This window comes from Lytechinus pictus, chromosome 2 (genome assembly GCF_037042905.1).
Source record: "Lytechinus pictus isolate F3 Inbred chromosome 2, Lp3.0, whole genome shotgun sequence".
NCBI lineage: Eukaryota > Metazoa > Echinodermata > Echinoidea > Temnopleuroida > Toxopneustidae > Lytechinus > Lytechinus pictus.
The window spans coordinates 8673480-8698398 of record NC_087246.1 but is presented as its reverse complement, the minus strand read 5'-3'; the positions used below and the strand labels follow the sequence as shown (position 1 = coordinate 8698398).

The 24919-nt window shown below is 36.1% G+C and overlaps 1 protein-coding gene across 1 annotated transcript; it reads right to left on the bottom strand.

Annotated features, from left to right (window-relative positions):
• Window positions 1-5952: 5952 nt before the first annotated feature.
• LOC129275958 (collagenase 3-like) lies at window positions 5953-24555 on the bottom strand. The gene is made up of 8 exons (XM_054912411.2): window positions 23959-24555; window positions 14522-14808; window positions 12817-13106; window positions 12318-12476; window positions 11352-11533; window positions 10582-10729; window positions 9272-9532; window positions 5953-8791 (listed from the first exon to the last, which is right to left on the bottom strand). The coding sequence occupies exons 1-8, from the start codon at window positions 24073-24075 to the stop codon at window positions 8535-8537; spliced, it is 1701 nt and encodes a 566-aa protein (XP_054768386.2). The 5' UTR covers window positions 24076-24555; the 3' UTR covers window positions 5953-8534.
• Between the last annotated feature and the right edge of the window lie 364 nt (window positions 24556-24919).

Below are 24919 nucleotides of genomic sequence, written 5' to 3'. Positions count from 1 at the left end.
GAATCCGACCACGGTATATGTTAAAAGACTGAGCGTTGTGGTGTGCGACTGAAACCCAAGCTATGATGACTCGAGGTTCGAGCCCTAGTCACGTCTTTCGGATGGTGTGGTTTAAGGTCGGTCCCGGATGTGTATAATCATATTTGATTGTTACACGTCTGAGAACCCTCAATTACACACAGACACAAACACACCCACCCTCTCACCCCCACACACACCCACGCTCTCTAAGACAGAGATCGAGGACTGTAGGTAATAAAGTTAATTGATGATGTAACAGCTACGAGGGTGAAGTGATACTAAAGGTTATGAAAAGGGGGTAATAAATGTACCAACACTTGTGTGGGAATAGAGTATAATAGAGGGAAGGGTATAAGGGTAGTAGTTGGGAAGCTGTATATTGGGTATGTAGGGCCGGGGCAGAAAAGATGGGTACCGGTTGGTAGTCATTGCCGCAAATCTCGGCATTGCACCTAAAGAAGTAAGTTTTCAATTTTAACCCTTCTCGAAATTTCTTAATACATTTTTTTTCAATATTTGCTTTAATTTAGGAGGAAAGGTGAACAATCACAAAATTATAACATAATGAATAAGTTACAGATGAAGAATTACTACATTTTGTCTTTATTTTATTTAAAAAATATTTTAAAGACTGGAAAATAAGTACCAAAATTGCTAGATATAAAAAACACTTTGAAATAGGACATTACAATTATTTGATTAAAACTGAATCCATTGATATAAAGTCAGATCAGTGTTTGTATTACTAGATCTCTTATAAATTTTCAGAGGGATGGAAGTATTACACGTGCCTTTGCCTCTTGAAGTTCCTTGAAGTTGTCTGGCGCACTGACAAGACTAAATAATGCCGCATGTTAAATCACTATGACTAAGTTCATTTTGATATCTTTTCTTGAGGTCACTTTTCGTTCCCTAACGGTTAGATTTTCGACTAATTCTTATTCATTAAGATGAGCTAAATTATTTTTTTCTTTATGATAGGAGCCAAAATGATTCAATTAACCTTCGATCCTATCCATAGGGGTTTCTGATTGAAACTTTATCATTTTATAAACTGAATACGAAATAACAGTGTATACATGAAAATTATCGGCAAGATATTATGATTCAGAGCCAATCTGTCAACCTTTTCGACCATGAAATGGCTAGTTCGCTGCCTTGATAGAAATATAATACAGAATAGGATTATTGTTATAACTATGATATGAACAAGAATTAGAACAAAAAATAAATATATATGAGATAATTGACAATTTATTTACGTCTATAGAGACCCGACAAGCATTGTATTTATTGGCAGCAATGAATCAATGCAAATAGAAATGCGAGTGTGTTGATATTATCACTGAAGTGATAACATGTGGAAACAAAACAATCAAAGTGAGAATGAATAGTTAATATAAACCGTGTAAATTATTTTATTACACTGCAAAAATACAGGTGTTAATTTAGCACCAGCTCGGTATCAATATATATATATATATATATATATATATATATATATATATATATATATAGGAAAAAACCAGAGAGATGTTGAAACAATAGGAATTAAAACAACACTAATAAGTGTAAACAAATATCGGTTTGATTCTTAATTGGTGTTGGGCCCTTCCCTGGTTTGTCCGATATAGATATCTGGCTGGTGTTAGATCAACACTTGTGTTTTTGCAGTGTACATAATAATAACAATAATAATAAATGCAATTTATTAGGCGCCAAATCCATCTCGTAAGAGATGATCAAGTCGCACAAGTGAACAGGGAGCAAACAAAATAACAACTTAATCTTGGCGGCCTATATTAACGGTAATCGTAGAGTGATGTTTCATTTGTAGGATCAGTCCATATAACATATTTATTGCTATTATCTTTAATACAACCCCCCCCCAAAAAAAAAAGGGGGGGTACAAATTGATAATTCTGGTACATTTCAACCGATGATGTGGTCACGATGACCATGACATAGGTCAGTCTATGGTCAGTCACATATTCGCCAATTTAGCTATGATTGCTTCCCATGAAACTGCATACAAGCAAGTCAACGTGTCCACCCCAAATACACACGTCCTCACACACACATTCTCGTGTGCACCCACCCATCCCCCACACACCCTCACGCGAATCTCTAGAAATAGAATGATTCATTTGCATTTTTTGGTTGATTTTTTTCTTATTTCTTTTACAGCTCTCCAAAAATGTTGTGCTTGATATTTTGATCTCTACAGAGAGAGGACGTCTTAGGTAATGTAAATTAGAACAGACAGAAAGTGAAAGAGGGAGACAAGAATATACGAGAGGTGTGAGGGGACAAGAGAATGAAGAGGGAACATTATTGGAAAGGGTTAACTTGCATAATTTCGCATTATCTGTCTAAAACTTAAAGTTATTTCGGCTACCCCCTCCCCGCCCCCCCCCCCCACCGCCGCACCCTTTCCCCATTGAAAATATCCCGTTCTTGTCCCTTACAGAGAGAGATTAGAATTAGCGAGGGAAAGTGGGTGAGGGGGCAGGAAGAAAGTTAAAGAGCTGGCAGCCATCATTAAAAAGCCCCAACTGAAAGGTCGTCGGCAAATATTGAATTGCATTGTGTGAAATGATTCACAATAGAGCATTGTCTGAGATTGAAGATCAAGGAGTACGAAAGTTGCATGTCCTTCACTAAGTGCTGAAATACACTCGATCAGAAATCATTATCAGTGTCAGATCTGAAAATGTTATGATTGATGTTGATATATTGTTAATATACAGTGCGTATCAAAAAAAAGTTTACACTTTGAAAAAGCCCTGAAAATTAAAAAATATACAATATGTGGGTAATTTTTTCACATGTAATCTTGGGTTTGGGTCTCATCTATCCAATGAAAGTAAAAGTTTTGACAGAATGTTACACTTGAGTGAGCACTGTCCATTTCTGTTAAGCTCGCAGAAATCTGTTTGCGCAGAAATGCTAGTTTTCACGCTGTGTCAAGGGGAAAGGGCTAAATCAAACTTACCCTGCGAAACATTTCTCATACTTTTCCCTTGCAATTTTAGTCAATTGAAATAAAACGGATACATTTAAGCATTTTGTAACAATTTTGCCACCCAAATTGAAATTTCATCACTTAGTAAGCGCAAACTTTACCCTTTTTTGTGCCAGCTGGATTTGAGGACATAACTGAATCTGAACAAAAGTTTATATCAGACATGTCCAGCATTTTTTCACTAAGTTTTTATAATTCAAAGTGGGTTTACATTTCATTTTTCATTCAATACTTGTTTCTCCACACTTTTCCCAAGCTTGACAATGATTAACAAAATGAAAATCAAGCCTAAGCCATTTCATGTAAATCACAGCTCAGTGTAAAGCAAATATCGTCATGATGGCCTCGGTCTGTGGGAGAGTGGGGTGGGGCGCAATGCACTCTTTGAAGTGTTTTGGGCAAGGAAACAAGTTTAAAAAGGTGAAAGATATCTTTAAATCAATTTTACTAGCTAAATTCCACGTGTTCTACATGAGTAAGGTCTACTTTTATTTACATAACTATTTCAAAGTTCTGCGCAAATCATTTTTCACTAACTTTTCAAAAGTAGGTGGTGCTCACTCAAGCGGAAATATTTTTCGACATTTATATCGTCATTTGCTTAAATGGATCTGTACCAATGTTCAAATGTGGAAGAATCTTCGGGATATTACATATGTGTAATTTTACAGGAATTTTTCTAAGTGTAAACTTTTTTTTGATACGCACTGTACAGTGCATATCAATAAAAAGTTTACACTTTGAAAAAGTACTGGGAATTGAAAAATATACAACAAGGGGATAATCTTTTGACATATATTCTTAGGTTTGGGTCTCATCTATCAAATGAAAGTTAAAATTTTGACAGAATATTACACTTGAGTAAGCACTGTTCATTTTTGTAAAGCCCGTAGAAATGTTAATTTACACGCTGTGTCACGGGAAAAAGGCGAAAACATACTGACCGTGCGGTATATTTCTCATACGTTTCTTTTGCATTTCTAGCAAATTCAAATAAAACAGATACATTTAAACGTTTGTAACAGCTTTGCCACCCAAATTAATATTTTTACCCTAGGTAAGCACAACCTACGCCTTTTTAATGCTGGATCATATGACGTAACTAAATGCATGTAAACAAAAAAATATTTCAGACATCTCCAGCATTCTTCCACTAAATTTTTATCATTTCATACTTGCTTCTCCACACTACCCAAGCTTGACAATGATTAACAAAACGAATATCAAGCCTAAGTCATTTCATGTGAATCACAGCTCCGTGTAAAGCAGATCATTACGATGACCTCGGTGTGTTGGGAGGGGAGGGGCACAAAATCTATGAATTGTTTTGGGCAGGGATACAAGTTAAAAAGGTAAGAGATATCTCCAAATCAACCTTCCTTGCTAAAGTCCACTTGTTCTCTATGATTAACATTTACTTCTATTCATATACCTATTTCCAAGTTCTGCGTAAATCGTTTTTCAGGAACTTTTGCAAAAGTAAGAGGTGCTCACTCAAGCGGAAAGATTTTTCGACAGTTAAATCCTCGTTTGCTTACAGAGATCTGTACCTATAATTAAATGTGGAAAAAGCTTCAGGATATTAAAAATTTATAATTTTACAGGATTATTTATAAGTGTGAACTCTTATTTGATACGCACTGTAGAGGCTAATAAAATCATTTTGTATCTAGATTTTCCTTGATGTGCGCAATTAAAATGTTTATTTATATTTTTAATCTATTAGGAGGCGATTGTGCGCGGTCCATTTCTTGACGGCGACGGCTAGGATATCAGGGGCTTGAGAACAACCCCTTCTATCTATCTATCTATCTATCTATCTATCTATCTATCTCTCTCTCTCTCTCTCTCTCTCTCTCTCTCTCTCTCTCTCTCTCCCCCCCCTCCTCTCTCTCTCTCCCTCCCACTCTCTCTCTCTCTTCGATAATAAATTTTACCAAGTAAGTCACCTCTAATGTTAATAACATGGGTGTATAAAATACGCCAATGTGTCGGAAAATGTATCATTTTCTATTCAGAAAACCCCTTTCACCGATAATTACACCGGTTTAGTTCTACAGAAAGACAGAAATGACAAGTAGAAAAGAATTAGTTCAGGAAGAATAGGGGTGACAGACTAAGACTTGGTGAATCAGAGATTTAACCCTGACATGCTTAACGTGGATATGAGTTCATCATCTAAAACAATCATTAGTAAACTCACTAAACTGCCACATATTATGACCCCCCCCCCCCCATCATCTCCTTCCCATCCCCCATTACCTTTATATATTACACTCCTCAGTATTTTTTCTCTCTAACCCGCTTTATACATTTCACTATATGAGTAATCTAAATGTATCTATTCCGTCTGACAGGAAAAGCGCACTGTCTTTTTATATAATTTAGGTATTCCCATTGGCGATTCCGAGACGTTCGGATGGAGGGGGGGGGGGGGAGACCAGTAAAACGTTGCCCCATTCCATGCTTCAACACGATCAATCTAGTTTCATTTCTCTTTCCGTAACTGGTCGCTCATGGTATTGTTGGATTATTTATATCCTAGAAGTTCCCCTTCTCATCCCTCTCACCCTCCAGTACCGTATCTCTCCCTTCCTCCCTCAAACGCACAAACACACACACACACACACCCTCACTCGCTTGTACACATCCACATTCAACCCTCCCTGTTTCAATTTGGAATCACCTTGATAAAAGTAGCTGGTCGATAGATGGGGTGATTCCCAAATTTAATTTTCAACTAGTAATTGATTTGAAAGAGGAAGAAAATAAAATATTAATTAAAACAAAAAAACTAGTAAAGGTCGGCACATGTTTGGCCCCCTTTTCAGTATTTTGCACTAAACACCTTGTTTGCAGGTAATGCCCTCTTGTGTTCATAAGTTAAGACACGATAAGAATCAAACTTCAATATAATGACATTATATTTGCAGAAGCGGTAATTATTACAAAGAAAATTCATTTCAGGAAACGATGTCAAAATGTAGATGTTGGGGGAACCCAACAAAGCGTGGTAAAAATCAATGTACACATATAAAGACAAATGAACATTTGATTGGAGCCTGGGTTAAAAAAAATGAGATGCATTTACGACCAAATAATTTGTTATTTTTTAATATTTTTTATCGCGGTATCAATTTACAACAATTAATGATTTTAAAAAAAGGCAAAACCTCATACATTTGATATATAACTTTTAGGGAAAGTGACTTTTCACAATATTTTTCGGTGGAGAGCACAAGATGCTTGCATGTATGCACTTTCTGAAAAGTTGGTTAAAAGTAATCAGATAAAAAAAAATGATTTCACAACCATTGGGTCAAAATTAAGTGTTTCTCATATATACATGTGATTTTGTATTTACTGTAACACCAATGAAACCGATCAAACTATTACAATATTTCAAATGACATCACATCGGCCGGTTTGGAGTTGGTTTCTTTGGTTGTTACTGTAATTTTATTCTTAAATCTTACAAAAGATTTCTCTTGGATCATATAAAAAAGGATAATGTGAATTCATAAGCACATTATACTTGCAAAATATTAGCACTAATTATGAAACCACACTTGCCAGCAAGTGTATTAACGAAACAACAAAATGCAGTGTTTGTACCGATGTTGAAAAAAAGAAAGAATGATTATATATAGACCTAAAAGAGCTAATCTGATCCCTAATCACGCTCCTCTCAGAGTGGGATGAGGTACCAGTCGTGATGGAGTGAGATTTCGGTATTTCAAGAGTAAGTTCTCACCTTTTCAGGAGTGAAAGTGTGCATCTGTTTTTCACTTTCACTCCAAAAGATTTGAAATCCACTCCTGAAAGACGGAAATCTCACTCCATCAGGACTGGTACCTCATTTCACTCTGAGAGAAGCGTGATTAGGGACCAGATTAGCTCTTTTGTATTTACAGAGTTTACAGAATATCCAACAATGTATTAATGATGCACAATATCGACTCAGTAGATTATCTTTGAATATTGTGGGTTACATATCTTCAGAGAGATAGCTGAGAAAGCATGAGTTTTGATTGCACATATTTGGTGACTCGCCAGCGAGTTATCATGGTTATGGCAATGCTCGAGAATATCAAATCTAATTGTAGGCCATTATAAAAAAAAATGTCGTAATCTAAACGAATAACTATTTACATTGGGTAAATACTGAAATATAAGAATTTCCTACAGCATGATACAATGTACACTCGCATAAATATCAAAGAAGAAGCAGCTAAGATTAACAAGTTACAGCACCACCACTTACATGACTAAAACAAATTATCATAGTCATAATATCATATTCACAAATGTGTAAAAATAAAAAAACAACGAAAGTTCCTCTGCTATTTTTTCCATGTCCTTAACTTTCTTTTTACAGCTATATTGTTATGTAATATCTAACATGAGTTTTCACGCGTCTTTTTCAAAATAAGTCAAATTGATGATTTTCTGAATAATTTTCAGGTTTGGCACAATGATTCGGCGAAAATGTACTCGGCATTTTGCATATTTCATAGATGCGTTTTATTTCTGATAATCGTCATACACACCGACATGAGATATTTCATTAAGAAAGCTGTTTATAACATGTTCTCACAAGTGTGCTATAACACACTGTCAATCGTTTTGTTTATATTATCTAATGTTGAATTTTAATACGTGTAGCAGTTGAATGCAACCTCTCATTCGTCAATTCTCCAAAGGGTTTTTAGAATCTACCCTACTTTGTTTGGGTAAGTCTCATTCCGCATGTTTCAGGCGAGAAACGTATTCACATCTCCCAAGTCATGTTAGTGTAGACCACCGAGTCAACTCTGGTTGCAGACGTGTCTCTGGTACGTCTCTACAACGTCTCTACAAACTACTATATCAGTGTTTGCAGAAACTTGTATGAATTTCAAACACTTTTATTTTATTTCAATACTGTTATCGGTATCCAAAATGTGGCGATGTTGAGGAAGTGTCGCCCCAACGACGTCTCCGAAGTCAAAGGAGACCAAGGAGACATGATCGTTCGGCAAGGCAGCGATTTCTAGTGCTTTACAAGGCTCGATCAATTCAGAAACCATTCGTCTGCGATGTGTTTCGTTGGCTTTATTGCAAGGTGCCATCTTTGTGATATCAAAGACCATTTATTAGTCCTACGAATCGCAAGCAGAACACTTGATATTGTTATGCACCACAATACCATCATAGCATTGTCATGATTGTTGCAAAGAAACCGGTCCCACATTTAAGAATTATTTTAATGCTCGATCATTTCTTCAGCAGGTAATCAAAGTGATTTGACCATTTTGATAACCTTACTTCTGTCAGACTATAGGCCAGAATTTTTCTCATATGCGACTTATGGATAATGTTCTCCGGGAAAAACGTATATTTAGATTTTTTACTGAATAATGCCACCTCTCTGTTTAATATAAATTATTATTTCCAAATTCGGAAGCCATTGTAATGCTTAATGAAATGTAACCTATCAAAGTACAACCTAGTAAAACCTAGAGTGAAACAAATGCAAAATTGCTGCCACTGTTAAAAGCAATGTGAAAGTTTTGGAAGGCCTGATGATGTTGCTATCTCCATGATATCCGGTACTATTGCCAGAATCTAGACCAAGTTGGATAAGTTTGTTAGGATCACATCCCAAGAAGTCAACGCCGAATCTACGTGGGGGCCCATCCACACTTCTCAATGTGTCATTGTAGCGGTAGTACTCATAACCCTTCAAGAAATAAGCAACACCGTCTGAAAATGAGATAGATAATGAGTTTGGAATATTAATTTTAACAAATCATGTTAGTTCTCCTACTGTAGGATATAGTAACATATTTGCGTACTTGCCATGCAAACTAACATATTGAAGTATTGAAGACAACAAAAAGGGCTGGACATAGAATGATACTATTTTTTTCGCAGAAAACATTAGGTCACCTTCAGATCGTTTAACGCTATCAAGCCCGATGCAGTCTGAACTGTAGACCATTTGTCTTTTTTGCGAATTATTGGGTTGCATATTTGCATTAGAAAGTTTACTTTAAAAATAGATCATCCAATAATGGGGTTTATGAACATTAATTTCACCTTGGTTTGATGGTGAAATGAACCATGAAAATCAGCTTCATGTGATAATAATCACCATACTGTTTGCATGATTCTGGAAGATAATAACTACTAGTATTTATAAACTTCATCAATATCACTGTTTCTTCATTACACATTTCTCACCCTTATGCATGAAAGCAGATGAAACAGGACTCGGCACACCGGGAAATACGTGTTTGATGTTTATCGGATACTGGTCATCAACTCTCTGCTCCAGTTCGTCAAATCGCCAAACCTTTCGACCCTTGATGAAGTATGTCTTCGAATACTCTGGGAATCCAATAACAGCATCCAAATTACCCGGTAGCTTTGGGTCAAGACTTTTGATTGGTTTTGGATACCCGCTTACCAGGCTTAGTCCATTATATTTGTAGTATTCGGTTCCTGAAAATAGTATGGGAAACAAGTTCGTCATAAAACGATAGATATTTTATATAAAAAAAACATTCTCTTCGTTTTAAAGCTTTGTAATGGTAGCAAAAAGCTGATTGTTTGGACAATTCAGATTTAATTTGTGAAAATATAACGTAAATGATATCGGTAACGATAAACAAGATTTGCCGGGGGTTTATGTTTCTTTGTACAGAATCATTGACACCAATGACAATGTTCAGTTTATCCTAGATTATTAGTAATTACTGGACTCATATACAACCTGAAAATATCAGGATAAATATATGTTAATAAAAGGGATACTCCGGGCTGACAATATTCATATCTTAATAAAGAGAGTAAATTTCACAGAGCAAAGTGCTGAAAATTTCATCAAAATCTGATAACAAATGATGAAGTTATCGAATTTTAAAGTTTAGCATTATCTTGTGACAATAGTCATATGCACATCATCATGAATATTCATTAGGTGGGCTGATGATATCACATCCACACTTTCCTTTTTCTTATCTTATTACATGAAATCATAATTGTTTCATTTTTCATACATTTGTCTCCTCTATAAGTTGCAGCAATTAATATCAAATGCACTAATCAGTTGTCAATCCATTTTTTTTCAGTTCTTTGTAGAATTAAACCTTATTTCATATAATAGAATACAAGAGGGGATATGACATCATCAATTTGCTCATTGAATATTCATGAAGACATGCCTAGAACTGTTTCACCGGAATAATGCAAATCTTTAAAATGCCATAACTTTGTTATTCGCTCTCCGATTTTGATCAAATTGTCAATCTTTCGTTTGTCTGATTTTTCATTATCTGTTTAAATCATATCATTTTCAGCCCAGAGCATCCTTTTTAAGCCCAAAAGGAAAAAAGAGTCGTAGCAAGTAGAGAGTGCAAGTTTTACAATCGGGAGGGACGCTGCTCCCTTGCAACAGCAACTCCTCCATTACATACTCATAGGTAATACTGGTAATATCGAGAGGATCGACAATACATGGTAGTATTATAGACTCAAGAGAACTGACTGACCTTTAAAAAAGAAGATCATGTGATCAAAATATCTCTCGTAGGCGGCATCTATTTTATTTGGGAATGCCTGCCAGAAGTGTGATGTTAGCTCGCCGGTGTCACGGGAGATGAGTTCCTGGGGAAACCGTAGCCTCCAGTAGATGTCATTCTGTAACAGAAGAACAAGTAGGTGGTGTGAATAATGGAATGTCAAGATTTTGATAATAGTAGGTATACTCTCCATTCCCTAATTCCAAGTACTAGACGCATCATTTTGAGAAAGGAAAATTTTTGTGTTTTGTTTTTCATACTTCTACCATGCAAAGCCGTGAAGGTTTAAAATCCAAAGTTAGCGATAGGCCTATGCACCTGCATTTTAAACATTCAATCAACATGAAATGAAACAACATTAAATAACTAATATTCCTGAATAGTGTCAAACCATCATAATAAGGAATGTGTAAAGACCTGAAGAAAAAAAATCTGAAACCACAATCGAGGCTCATATAGGTCTAATTTTGCACATCAGAAATTCACTGAACTTCCATACCCCTGCTTAACACAACAAAATTTGTTGTAAATACCAAGTGATTGCACATGAACAAGCATTCCGGATGTGTGCAGCAGATAAAGATACATGAATGACAAAAGACTCATTTTCCTCGCATCTACTTATTTTAAAGCAGATCCTATTATATTACTATAAAAGTATTCCCCCCTCTATATTCAACTTCCTCTGTGCCACGCGTGTTCCTAAGTTTTCCAATATATATCTTAATAATACAACGTACCTGAAAAGCGAACAATTCTCCTCTGATAAGTGTAATGGCGTCATAGGTCTTCTTACATCTTCCATCAGGTGCCTTGGTAGTAGGTCCAGGTTTAGGTCCTGGGTCAGGACCAGGACTAGGTCCAGGATCAGGTCCAGGCTGAGGTCGCTTTGTCGGTGGTTGAACAGGGGGTCTCTTACTACCTGTTAATATTTATTTTTGCGATTAAGAGAGGGAATATTAAAGCAAGTGAAAGCCTGTTATTCTGTTTCCGTAGGAACTCGGCAGGACAGTGTTTTGCTGGTAAACGCCAAGCTGGTATATAACAAATTACCTAGGAAATATTTTACGTCTAGGTTAATCAGTCATTGTGGCTGACTAGACGACAGATATCACTCTCGGACCTTTTTTTATCAAAGTGGAAACAATAGCAGAGTGGAGATTCCAACACACAACCTTGCGATTATGAGTCCAATGCTCTAGCCACTGGACCACACGACCCGATATTGACATGAGAGTGCGCATTTTGTGTTTTTTTGTATATTCATTTTATTTTTATTCTATTTTTTATTCATTTTTATTTCATTTTATCATTTTTTTGGGGGGGTGGCATGAATTATTACAGTCATCTGGGCAAGACAGAAAAAAGAAACGCGATTGTCTGCATCCGACAGAGGCGAATCAGCTGCTTTCCTCTTTTGGTAGTATTAAGAAGAGTATGAACGAAATGGGCAATGAAAAGGAAAAACAAAGACAAGTTAACAAATTATAAGTGAAAGCATGGAGAAGAAAGATATAGAATAAATTACAAGAACAAATCACTATTATTAAAGAGCTGCAAACCCGAGACTTTTGTTTCATCAAGGTTCTTCACCGCATCTCTAGGGTCCCATCCTCTGACTTCGATAGACCTATCCGTAGTATAATATATACATGTATATCATTTTTAGATCTTGTTCTGTAAAGTTATCCCTCATCGGACCTTACCGTAAATTCTCTGAATTCCAAGTTGATCATCGTAATGAAGTTGGAAGTCAGGGATGTAGCCAGGGTAGAAGGGTGCCATGAGGGCTCGTGAGTCACTGGAATGACCTAGACCAAGACTGTGACCTATTTCATGAGCAGCTACCTGGAACAAGTTTGTACCTATAAGGGAAGACAAGTTTAAATCCATCATTGATTTTTACCACGTTTTTTATGAGATCTTTGCTTTTATATTGACTGATCCTTACCGAATATTGCCAGAGTAAAAGAAACTGTCATAATCACAAGTCTGTGTCGATAATTTGTGAACAATACTGTAAGTCCAATTTCATTTATTTATTTTTCAGTGGGCCGAATTTCTTTTATAATAAAAGTCACATGTCTTAAAGTCATCATGCTGGAAAACTATGAATATAGTGCACCTGTTCGGGTATATTTTTTCACAAACAGAAATTGTTACCATGACATTCACACATAGAAATGTAACTGACCATACACTCACCATCATATGTAGCTACTGTAAAAGTCTCGTCATCATCGAAGTGCACATCACCATCGAGATCATCCCATCCACTCTGGGGTGGAAAAGCATGGGCTAACGTTAAACCCGGTCCATCAAAGGGGAAAAGATCGCCGTGGGCACCAGCACCAAATTTGAGATAAATATCAGCCCTTTCTACACCGCGAATTTCGGTGAACTTTAACGGAGTGACGTCCTCCCATACTTTGAAGGCCTTTCGGATCGCATCTTCAGCTTCACGTCTTCGAAGCTCTGGAGGAGTATTCAGGATTCTGCGTTAAGGAAAAGAATGGACGAGGATAATCAATTACTTATCAAATACTCCCTTTATGCAGATTCTCAAACGTTTCTTGAGCAATATTTGTAAAGGTTCCAATATCATGAATCCGAAATTAGCCAAAATATTACTATAATACTGAAAATACAGTCGGGTAAGATGATTTTTTTTTCATAAGCATCATCTTTTGTGGCAAAAAAGCCACAAAATTTACTTCCCAAAAGTCTACATTCCTTTTTTGAGATCTTGCTAGTTTTTTTTAGTACAACAGCTCTTTAATGATGTAACTCAAAAGGGGGGGGGGGGTTGAACCAAGAATTTGATCAGATTTTGATGAAGGAGCACACATGTAAAATGTAATTGGCAAGGCAAATAAACGCAAAGAAAACTGAACGTGAAAAGAGCGTAGTTCAATTCGTATTATCACGCCAATGTCGGTTAATTTAATATTTGAGGCGGGTTCCGCATTTGTTTTTATTTTGATGATTTTAAGGAGATGAGCTATCCTCCTGTTCCTCTGCTAACAAGTGAGCGAAGCAAGCGAGCCAAGTTTGCTGAACTTTTGCTATATGCAAAACTTCAAATATATGTTATTTGGTAAAAAACCTATTCAACATTCGTAAAGTACTTGCCAACAACTTCGCTTTCAATGTTGTATTTTAGAAACATTTTATTCCAATGTTCCTAGACCTAAACATCCCCAGCGAGAGTTTTTGATATCTTTATTATAACTCTTATTAGAAATAAATAAAACATCTCAATTGAAATAGTTACTTCATGGCAATTTTTTCACTAATTTGTTATTAGCTTTGTCTACTACTACTATTCACTCACTGGCATACAGGGGGGGGGGGGGCTTTGGGCCATTGATCCACAAGATTTTCACGACCAGGAAATAAATGGGGGAAAGGAGAGAAAGGGGACGGAAGGGGTGAAATATTATATTATTTTCTGAGTATTATGTCAAAATCAATTACACTGTTAGATTTTGCATTAGAAAGTTCACAGGTTTTGCTCGCTCGCTTCACACGCTCAAAGCTTTCAATTAATTCTGCCCCATATGCCATGTCTGGCCCCCTCGAAATTTACATAGCCATCCAATTGAAAGCATGTGGTGGCGGCATAACACAGCCATAGATTTTCAAGATTTACATGAAATTGCCAAATTGGCATTAGTTTTTACCATCCCCTCCCATTCTCTCTCACTTCCTCTCTCCTTCTCTTTCTCCCTCTTCCACTCTCCCTCCCTCCTCTCTCTTTGATTCGATTTAATAGTCCATACTCTGAAATAAATGCATTTAGAAATAATATAACTTTTTCCATTATTTGTTGTGTCCCTGATACATCCTCATCCGCATCACAACACTACAACAATGGCAATATAAACACGAATATCAGATCAATTCCTACCGGAATGTTAGACTTGGATTCTCCCACTTTCCCCCGGTGTGCGTATATCTTCTCATTCTACCACCGAGGGCGTGGCCTGCCGCATCTTGACCAGTTGGGTCTGGTACCCCACACCTGGGCTGGGTCATCTTGGTCTTGGTAGCAGCATCAACGCGCCCTGTCAGGGGTACATTCATGTACAATTGCATATTGCGGATGGTGGAAGCAAGATCGGTATGACTTATCAAAGACATCCTTGTGTTTGGGTCGTTGGACATCGGCAGGCCCTGGTACTTGCTAAGGTAGTTCTGGAAAAAGAAAATAATTTCAATTTATAAAGTATTTTTCACATAACATCCTAAAATAGGCATGAAATTTATGTTTGTTGTAATATCTCATTTAAACACCATGCTTGAATGATAGCATGCCATGGTATCAATGGCAAACTTAAACTAGAACGCAAAATGAAAGTATTTACACAACAGGATAAACAATCGGGGTTTTCAAGTATTTATATTGCACTTGCACATGTTATTTCAATAGAAAGCCTTATCCTTCATCAAACAAATATCTATTTTCCGCTCTGATTTCAATATATTTCTGTAATGCTAAAGTGATTTATGCCCCATATTACTGCATAAGCCTCTCTCAGCGCTCAAAAAATGGATCGCGTATATAAATTTAGAGGCAGTCGGGCAGCACTAAAACTATCTTCCTGTCCTAAACAGAACTTGGCCCGGACACGTAAGGAAATGTCACGGAGTTGATTTTTTTTTTCTTTGCGTGAAGGAGTATATCTTCTTCTTCTTCGGGTAACAGTACAGGCCACTGTCTAGTGTTTCTTATAAAAAAAAGAAGAAGGACATAAAATAAGATAAGATAAGAGAGAGAGAGTGTGGGAGAGGGGGTGGCGTAATGAGCCAAACATTTTGAACATGTTAAAGGGGCTAGATATGGCGCATAGCGTGAAATCAATAAAGAGTTGCGAGGGAGCGAAGCGAGTGAGCAAAAATTTAGTCATCTTTGTTACAAATTTCCAATTTCGAGATAGATTTTGACAAAATATTCAGAAATTAGTATCAATAGTATCATATTTCACCCTTCTTTCTCTCCTTTTCTGTCCTTTTCTCTTTTTCCCCCTTGTCGTGATTTTTTTAAATATTATTTACGCCAGTGCTATGACTCATTCACGAAAGGTTATGCTTTAGGCCAAGTCGTGATATTTTTGCAGCCATACCATTATTGACCATGAATGGAAAAAGAAAGTAGGCTACTGATGTGTATAGTTCAAACTGCAAAAACAATATTTCACAAAGAGATCGCTGGTACAAGTCCACCCCCCCCCCCCGATTCCCACACGCATACACTTTTCTGAGTGTTTGTAACAACTTCTAATATTAAAGGAGAATGAAACCTTTAGAACAAGATAGCTTGTGTGAAAACAGAAAAATCAAAGAAACAGATCAACGAAAGTTTGAAAAAAATCGGACAAATAATGAGAAGGTTATGAGCATTTGAATATTGCGATCACTAATGCTATGGAGATCCTCACCTTGGCAATGCAACAAAGATGTGTGATGTCACTTGTGAACAACTCTCCCCATTACTTTAGTATATATTTCACTTAAATTGCCTCTTTTATCACATATATCAGTAGATCATTTGTTCTTTCTATATAGGGCATGTAATACAGATTTTTAAAGAATAGATCATGGATAAAAAGTTTGTATCACCATCAGAAAAAACAAAAAGATACATTTTTGGGGTATTTTATAGTCCATCAAAGGGAAGTTGTTCACATGTGACATCACACATCCTTGTCGCATTGCCAATAGAAGGATCTCCATAGCATTAGTGATTGCAATATTCAAATGCTCATAAAGTTCTCATTGTTTGTCAGATTTTTCTCAAACTTTCGCTGATCTGTTTCTTTGATTTTTCTGTTTCGACACAAGCCTACTTATTCCAAAGGTTTCATTCCCCTTTAAGGCCTACATTATGTCTGGCAAAGTTCCCCGTATTTAAAAAAAAAATTCTTGAGATGGTTTGCGTAATAATTAGCAGTAACCAGAAGGGCCCTGAAAGCCGCTGTAAACAATTAAGTATCGGAAACAATTCATTCGATATCTGAAATAAAGCCAGTTCAAGATAATTTTATATGATTACTCATGTTAATTCAACCCAAGGATCAGACTGGTTCTTTTGGAGTTTAGTTGTGTGGTCTAAATCAAAATTATCCTATATACTAAATACAATATGCGGGCTTTTTCGTGTAATTGAAACATAATAATCATGAAAATATCAGTACAATTGTTGATTGTTTAAATGACTTTTTCTGGAAAACAGAATATACAGTCAGTGAATAAAGATTTTTTTTAATCTGGAACTAGACTACAAGTATGGATGGAAAATGGCCGAGGAGTAACAATGTTTTCTAACCTTCTCATAAACACTGTCACTCCTCGGCCCTTGAAAAAGTTACCCCTTTGCCACTTTTCATGTTTTAGAGTAAAGCATGACGAGAAATATATTCCATAACATCTAACGTAAACTGACTTTCCTAAATATCTATAGTAGTGGGATTTAATTTTGCTCTCATAATTTATGTATTTTCTCGCATTCCTTAAAATGTCAATTTGCTGCTAAATAAATTACAGAATTAATCAACAGCTTGAAACAAGTAATACTTTTCTTTTTCTCACTCTCTACACGCACTGGCAATATTCAGAAATCGATCACTGTGTCCAAACCTGTCGTATATTTAAAGTATTTGGCTTATCATTTTATCTAGAGCGTAGAGTTCCTGATGCAAACTCCTTTAAATAAGGGAACGTTAATCTCACGTTATCTATGTTATCATGGTTATGGGCTAAGTTTAGTTAGCTACCCTCCCCCCCCCCCCCCTCCTTTCTTCTCATTTATCTTGCTTTGTATTCACGTCTGGTACAGAGGTGAAAATAGAAAAGAAACGAACACAAACTTCATAAACGGCATTGCCGAAAACGTTTTCCACTATAGCATGACGAGGGTGACTAATTTTCAATGTTTTGTGTTCAACACATAAAACTGTAAACATTGAGTTAGCACTGATACACTGGAAACACTATTTGGGGGTAATTACCATTATGCGGTCACGGACAAAGTCATCGGGGTTTGAAGGTTGGATAATCGGGTTCAGGATGTTGAAATGTTGCAGTGTTCGAATTAAACCTAAACGTGATAACCGAGTCAATTACACATTATGATTTAACTGATTGGCTTAATTTAAAATTAAATAAGCAAATACAGTCATTCCACTGAGCCAAAGCGTCTCTTACTCAATTTCAACCGATATAGATCTCACATATAAAAGGATTAATGAGGTAAATGAATTCATTCTTTCCTAGTTAACGTAACTGTGAAAACGCGGTTGTTCAAAATATTGAGCCCATTGTTTAAACCAGTCACTCTAACAACTTTTTAAAATGCTTTTGAACAATAATTGGTTGAACTTTTTTCAACAACCTGTTTAACACAAAATTGTGAGAGTCTGATAAAACAGGTTTTTAAAGTTAGTCAGACAACAATAGTGATTACAGTTACTTTCTAGTTTGTATCAAGGGACCTCGAGGAGGAAAATATGTGAAAATGAGAACCTAAAGAATGTTCTTTCGATATTTCTGACTCCTTTTAATAGGTTGGGTCATGTTTCGGGTTCATGTTTCTTCGTACAATTAAAGTAATAGGGCAATCTATTCGGGGCTAAACTGCATGCAAATGCGTGGCTTGTTTTAAAATGAGATGGTTCTCTTTAGTGCAGATTACCAGTGGTGCCTTGGATGTTTTTGCCTCTCTAATTCATGATCCAAAATCCAATAGGCCTACCTGAATTAACAAAAAAATGTTTATTTTCTAATAGGAAAACCTGAACACAAAAATACAATAAACTTTATGCAATGAATAAATGATTCACTCTGCATTTAGACAAGTTAATACTTAATGTGAAATTGTCCCACTGGCTTGTCATATAAGAAAGCACTGTATTTGGAGGATACGAATACCATTGAATACGTCCTGAGTTGAATTTGATTTGATTTGAATTGATGATTTCAAATTGGAATATTTTTTTCTAGCATTGTTTACCATTTCCATGTTATCTTTGGTTCCAAATGATCTTGTACAGACAACTACTATATCATAATTGATTATATTTGTCCACCAAAAAACTTTTCTTGTTGACATACCTTTGTTAGGCCATTCGTCAGATCATATCTGAAATATTGTGACTGCGACTTTCTTTGGTTGTTGTCAGACAAAAACTAATCAAACAAAAGATATATCTACATGTAATTCTAGTAAAAGTATTCATGTTTTTCCCTTGATGAGTATGACATCATCATTACTTCCGCTCAACAGTGGTAATGCTATGAGTAAGCTTTCACTATCGTGAGATGATACGACACGTCTATTCTGATCTGTGAATATTGTGAGGAATAATTTGAAGAATTAAAGATGGTACACATGTCACGAGACTTGATTGTATGACGCAGAGTCATGTGGTAGAGTTTGAAGAAACCAAGTAGATGCTTAAAGTCCTTGACTAGATAGACATATGTCCTGGCTTTCATCAGAATGATGATGTTGTGTTAGGTTATGTAAATTCCTTACTGGAATGAATATTCAAAAGTAAGCAATACCGTGACGATAATAATTCATAAGTGTGTAATTCTATGATCAACTAATAACAGTTCAAACTTAAATAAGTTAGCTAACCTAAGTGTATTGAACTGGATTGATTTAAAATATCATTCGTAGGGGAAGTGATAACCATGAACTTGATTTGAACTTATACCCAGCTGCTGTCTCTACACACCTTTGAAAGTATGATGTCATGTTTCTCGAGTAACAATGCAAACTTTGAAAATGACATTGTTCAATCGGACACCTGTTCATGATTTTTAAGTCACGTTCAATATCAAGATAATAACCAGTTTTACAGACTTCAAGATTTCATGATCCTGATGAAAGAAGATGCGCAATAAGGCAAAAATTGGGAGGGGATAAGCACTTTGGAGACGATTAAAAAAATGGAGAGTTTACAAGCCAAAAAAAAGCTAGCCAAAATATTGATGATTTGGTGAAAATTGTGTTATACATTAGGAGTATTAGAATGTCAGAATAAAGAACCGCAATACAGTGTTTTGATAAAAAAAAAATTGTGTAAATTTGAGGCCAGCAGAGGCAACACTCGGCCCCTCCGTTCTTTATCAGCGATATTGAATGTTATCAACATTTTGACTATAGATACTGAAATAGTTGGCACTTGTTCAGTCATAAGAACAGTAAAATGTCTTGCGACATTCATCAATCGTTTTACATATTTCATGAATAGTTGTTAATACCAAGGCCTTTTCACTCAACTAAGGACAGATTAGTTTCGTCAATATTTTGAAATTAAATACTTAGCCTCTACCCGCAAAATCGACTAAATTATTGTCGATTTCTTGAGAAAAAGGATGTCGTACAGTGGATTTATTGCTCAGTTCTGCGGACAACTTTCAAGCCCGGATATAGAATGTCGCCAGCCTTGCAAGTAAGCGAATACTTGATTTTAAACTTTAATATTTTTAGCATCATGATCAAAATTCAACGAACTAAAACAAAATCGAAATTGCAAAAATCGTAAAAGATTTGCGCCGGTAGATTTCGATTGCGTTTCTGGATGATTTGCATTTATAAGTCATTATCATCTACTGAAGTCATCATCTAAAAATGATTTCACTATGTTGTCAGGTTGATGGCGTATCAGACGTGGATTGAAGGGGGGGGGTGCGGCGCACCCCGTAAAATTTGATGAAAAAAAGTAATGGTGCACCCTGTAGAATGTCTTCGTCACTGATTGACCATTTTTGTTTTTCTAGTCAGGCTTTTCGGGAGACGAAATGTCCTTCATGTAACTTGAAAGCTATATCGTGAAAATAACATAATTAGATTCAGCAAATTTTAATTAACCCTATCTTCATATTCCAAGTGGGCAAATCCTTCCTGTTCGATTTTGAACTGCCGGAAGGAAGACTCTTTTAAGCATGATTCATTAATATGGTTTCATTCTTTCCACAATATAGACTTTTCTAACATTTCTAAGGGCTGTTAAGTGTTTGAAGTTAAAAAAAACTACGAAAAATAGATTAATCATTCGTTACATCATTGTAATCTGTGAAACTGAAAGAGGAAGAGCTACAGAGGACGAGGAGGGAGTTTGTATGTGTTTGAGAGTGTCCCACACACCAACCCACATTGTGGGTGTGTGTGGGTGTGTGGCACTCTGTTTGTGTGAGAGAGAAAGAGAGATTGAAAAGGAGAGAAAAAACGAAAGGTGAGTGTATAGGGTGTGGGTGTGCGGACACGAGAAGGAGAAAGAGCAAAGGAATGAGAGTTAAAGATGATTATTAAAAATAAATCCGATAAAATAAAAGATGAAACTGTGTTTATATTGCAAAGTCATGTATGATAAGCACGATATGGAAATAACATAATATATAAGTAAAAAGAAACCAAGAGGGAAGTCCGAAATGGATTTAGGGGTAATCTCTATGCTTGCAAAGCAGGATGAAATTTTAATATGATATGGTGCTTTCATCATGTTCAAGGGATTAATTTTGTGGGAATAACAATGATTTGAAAATATTTTGTCGGTGTAATGATGTTACAAGCTAGAGAAAGAAATACAAATGCAAGCTGTCAACTCCACCGTTCTTCCCGTTATAAAAAAACATGTCTAGAATTCCATAAAAGACAATGATATAAAACGAATATTTCTTTCTTTCTTTTTTCTTCTTTCTTTCTTCACTAAAATTTCATCAATCATATATTTATCATCCATTATCAATTCATAGTTAATAGTGTAATCACCCCAAAATTTTGAGGGGTATAACATGGAGCATGTTGAGAAAAAATTGTGAATTCTCAAGCGAGCAAAAAAATTTAAAAAAATAACGATCTAATTTCGTTACTGGTTTTGTCATAATGTTCAACAAATAATATAATGTTTCGCATTAAATCCTGCATGCTGATTGGTCTAAATAGCATATTGTGACCAAACATATTTTCACTATTTTGCGACGATGTTGAAAATGAAACGCCCTCAGAAGAAAATTTACTATTCATGGTCACTTTAAAAAAAAAATAAGAATTTACATAATTTTAACAGATTAAAATGAAAATACATGGGACCCGTTTCGTAATAATAATAATTATAAACAGTTCTTGTATAGCGCATATCACAATTATTCGTATGGTGCGTGGTAACATTATGATAGCTCAGCATTTTATCAACATCGAGCTTCCGAATGGCAAAGTTTTCATAATCGCACATTCGTTGTGAAACGAAGATGTGAACTGTCAATATATTTAAAATAATTGTCTTGGTTCGCTAAACATTACTTTTACAATTGCACTCTGTAAGCAATGACTTTTCTGACAAGATGTTTTCAAATAAATCAAATTGTCAAATGAGCAGTACATATTTATCAGCAGTTTTTCAGCACATAATGATCAACTTTTTTTTATTTTACTCTGTAAGATAGTTATTACTGGGTGCATTATTTCCATCTAAATTCGGCAGTAACATTAAAACAACGCTACAGAAACCCTTTCGAACTATTCTCTATACATTCATCTTTCCTGAAGAGGCACATAGTCAAGGTGAGGGGTGAGGTAGTTCCTATACGTTATGATAGAATTCAGGGTCCCTAACCCTGACAACTGATTTGTACTGTTCAAGAAAGTTTAAGTTATTAAATCGTCATTTTGAATCACGATATCCTTGTATCGCAGCTCGAAGAGCTAAACACACGGGCTATAAAATCTACTTGTTGTGAGCCATATACCGCTATTTTGGTCTTTGTAAAGAGGATATTAGATCGACCACATTCAACAAACTGCTATTCGTCATAGGTTAGACAGGGTCTCCAGACCCCCTTTCATGACGTCTGCAGTTGTCAGTAAAAAGGGGCACAACGACTCAACTCAGGGGAAACGTAACCATGGATCCCACATCGTAATTAAACCAGGACAAGCAATGACCCTCATTAAATTTGGGAATCGTGTCAAGGGTGTCTGATCATGGAACTCGTACAAGTTTAATCTGGCCTTGGGTTAATGATCATTAATCCTTTCACAATTAGGTCGAGTAATGAATAGAGGCATATTTACAGATTATTTAGATACATGATATATATTTTAGATGTAAAAAAAATCATTTCACTTTTTGAGCAAAAGAATATAATATATCTAGGCCAAATGCTAACGGAATTTAACAAAAACATTACCAGTTTTACCACCGTCCGTGGTCATGTTTTGTTTTGTTTTTAACTTTTATTTGTGTTTATTCCGGAAAAATGTATCAGTCGTTTTTGCCCCCGAATAACCTGGGCAGTATATTTAGTCGGGTGCGAGTTAGGATTTTTTTAAATCTATCTCAATGACAATGGGTATAAACTATTAATCTATTGGTCGCCATCAAAGAGGCAACGAGTTTTGTAAACATGGTAAAGGGCATTGTCCATCCACACAGCAAAACTATTTGAATAAGAGAAAAATAAAACAAGCATAAGGCAGAAAATTTCATCAAAATCGGACGTAAAAAAGATAACATTTTAAAATTTCACCTATTTTTATGAGAGTTTGTATAAACGTTAGATCTCAATTAAATGAGAATAATAAGATGTGTTGTGGCTCAGTTGATAAGTGTCCGGACTTTGAACCTAAAAGGTTCGGGGTTCAAATCCCACCGCAGCACTTGCATCCTTTGACAAGGCGTTTATCTGCATTTGCCACTCTCCACCCAGGTGTAGTTATAGGGTAGGCCTACCCAGAAGGAAGAAATTCCTTGAATGTAATTTAATCGTTCTATCAGGGTAGCCGTCCTAAAAGCCGGGGTAACTAACATTATATGCAACGCTTAAGGCGACCGCACACCTTACGACTGGTCTGCGACCCGATTTAGGAACAAATCGCATTTTTCTCATTTTCTGAAGATGTGAATGGAACATATCATTTTATTTGAGGTTGAAATTAATTGAAATAATAATATTATAACAATTTTGAAAGATTGCAAGCCCTTATTTTGGAGTAAAGTCCAAATTAGGTTCAAATCGTAGCCAATCGTAAGACTGCTATGACGTCATTACGACTAGATATTAAATTCGCTTTTATTCTAAGAAGGATGATAGCATAGTCACAAATTTGATCATAGGTATTCGTACGATGATTTCGAACATTACACAGTAAGATATTCCAAGTCTCAATATTAGCATCAAATTCTATTACATTTTATTCTGAAATCGGGTCGCAGACCAGTCGTAAGGTGTGCGGTGGGCTTTAGAAACATGTATTAAGCGCGCATATGTTGCATAATTATTATAGTTGTTACTATTTTCTGATGAATATACTATAGAATGGTGCGTTGAAATATTTACCAGCGCAGCTTCAAGATCTTCTTGTGAGTCTGCAACTCCTCCTCCATGTCCCTGACCATCGACCACGACACAAGAACAAACGATCAACAGTGAGATACCAACAAATCCCATCATCATTATAGAGTTCGTCCAATCTCGAATGCGACGTTCAGGAGCAAAGCAGAAAGTAAATGTGCGAATGCTTGCCTATCATATAATCGCTCCAACCAATGAGCAGCTGCACTACAGTAAATCGCGTTTCGCCTTATCCGTAGTAGAAATGGAGACGGTAATACTGGATCGCAGAGAACTTGGATTCCTCCTACCGGCTATACCGTCACCAGGAAGCTTAAATGCTCTAAGCTTCCCTTCAATAACAATATGAAACGTCACTATAGATTTAAGAAACCAATATCACGTAGGCCTAATGCTTCAGTTTTTAGCGACATATTTCACTTGCGACCGCTTGTTGAAAATGAGGACTGTACAGCAAAAAGGGTGTCCAGTTGTCAAGTTTTGTAAAGGAGGAAAAATATAAGCTAGACTTTAAGTTCGAACGCTTTCACAAATCGTGTTAGAATAGAGGAATAGATGAGGTTAAAGGATTTAATATCTTCTGTGAAATAGGCTCCAAGACAATTAAAGAATATTAACGATGTTTTGTTTTGCTTGCGTTACTGGATAAAATTCTTCTTCAAAAGATTTTGACGGCTGGTGAAGTCGAATTAACCATCATCAAACTAAATACTGGTCTGCAAATAAGAACTATCCGAGAACCACAAGTGCAAGTGATCTACTGAGTCACGCTGATCCCTTCTTTGTATTTATAATTCTATAAAATGGAAGCATCGAAATATAAGTCTGGAGCGAAAGGGGTTTGGGGATACCCTCCAGTATCCAAAGGTCAATGGTCACCCCGATGAGTCACTGTAACGGAATTCAGAGGAAGTTCGATGTTTTGGGTTTCCCCGGGAAACATCAA

Bases quoted from the DNA above. Each gene is read 5' to 3' on its own strand.
- LOC129275958 (XM_054912411.2), bottom strand. From the start codon at position 24,075: ATGATGATGGGATTTGTTGGTATCTCACTGTTGATCGTTTGTTCTTGT. The intron at 9,533-10,581 runs GTCAGTCAGTTC...TACTATTTTCAG, and splicing joins CATGATCTTCTTTTTTAAAG to GAACCGAATACTACAAATAT. The intron at 8,792-9,271 runs GTGAGAAATGTG...TCTCATTTTCAG, and splicing joins ATCTGCTTTCATGCATAAGG to ACGGTGTTGCTTATTTCTTG.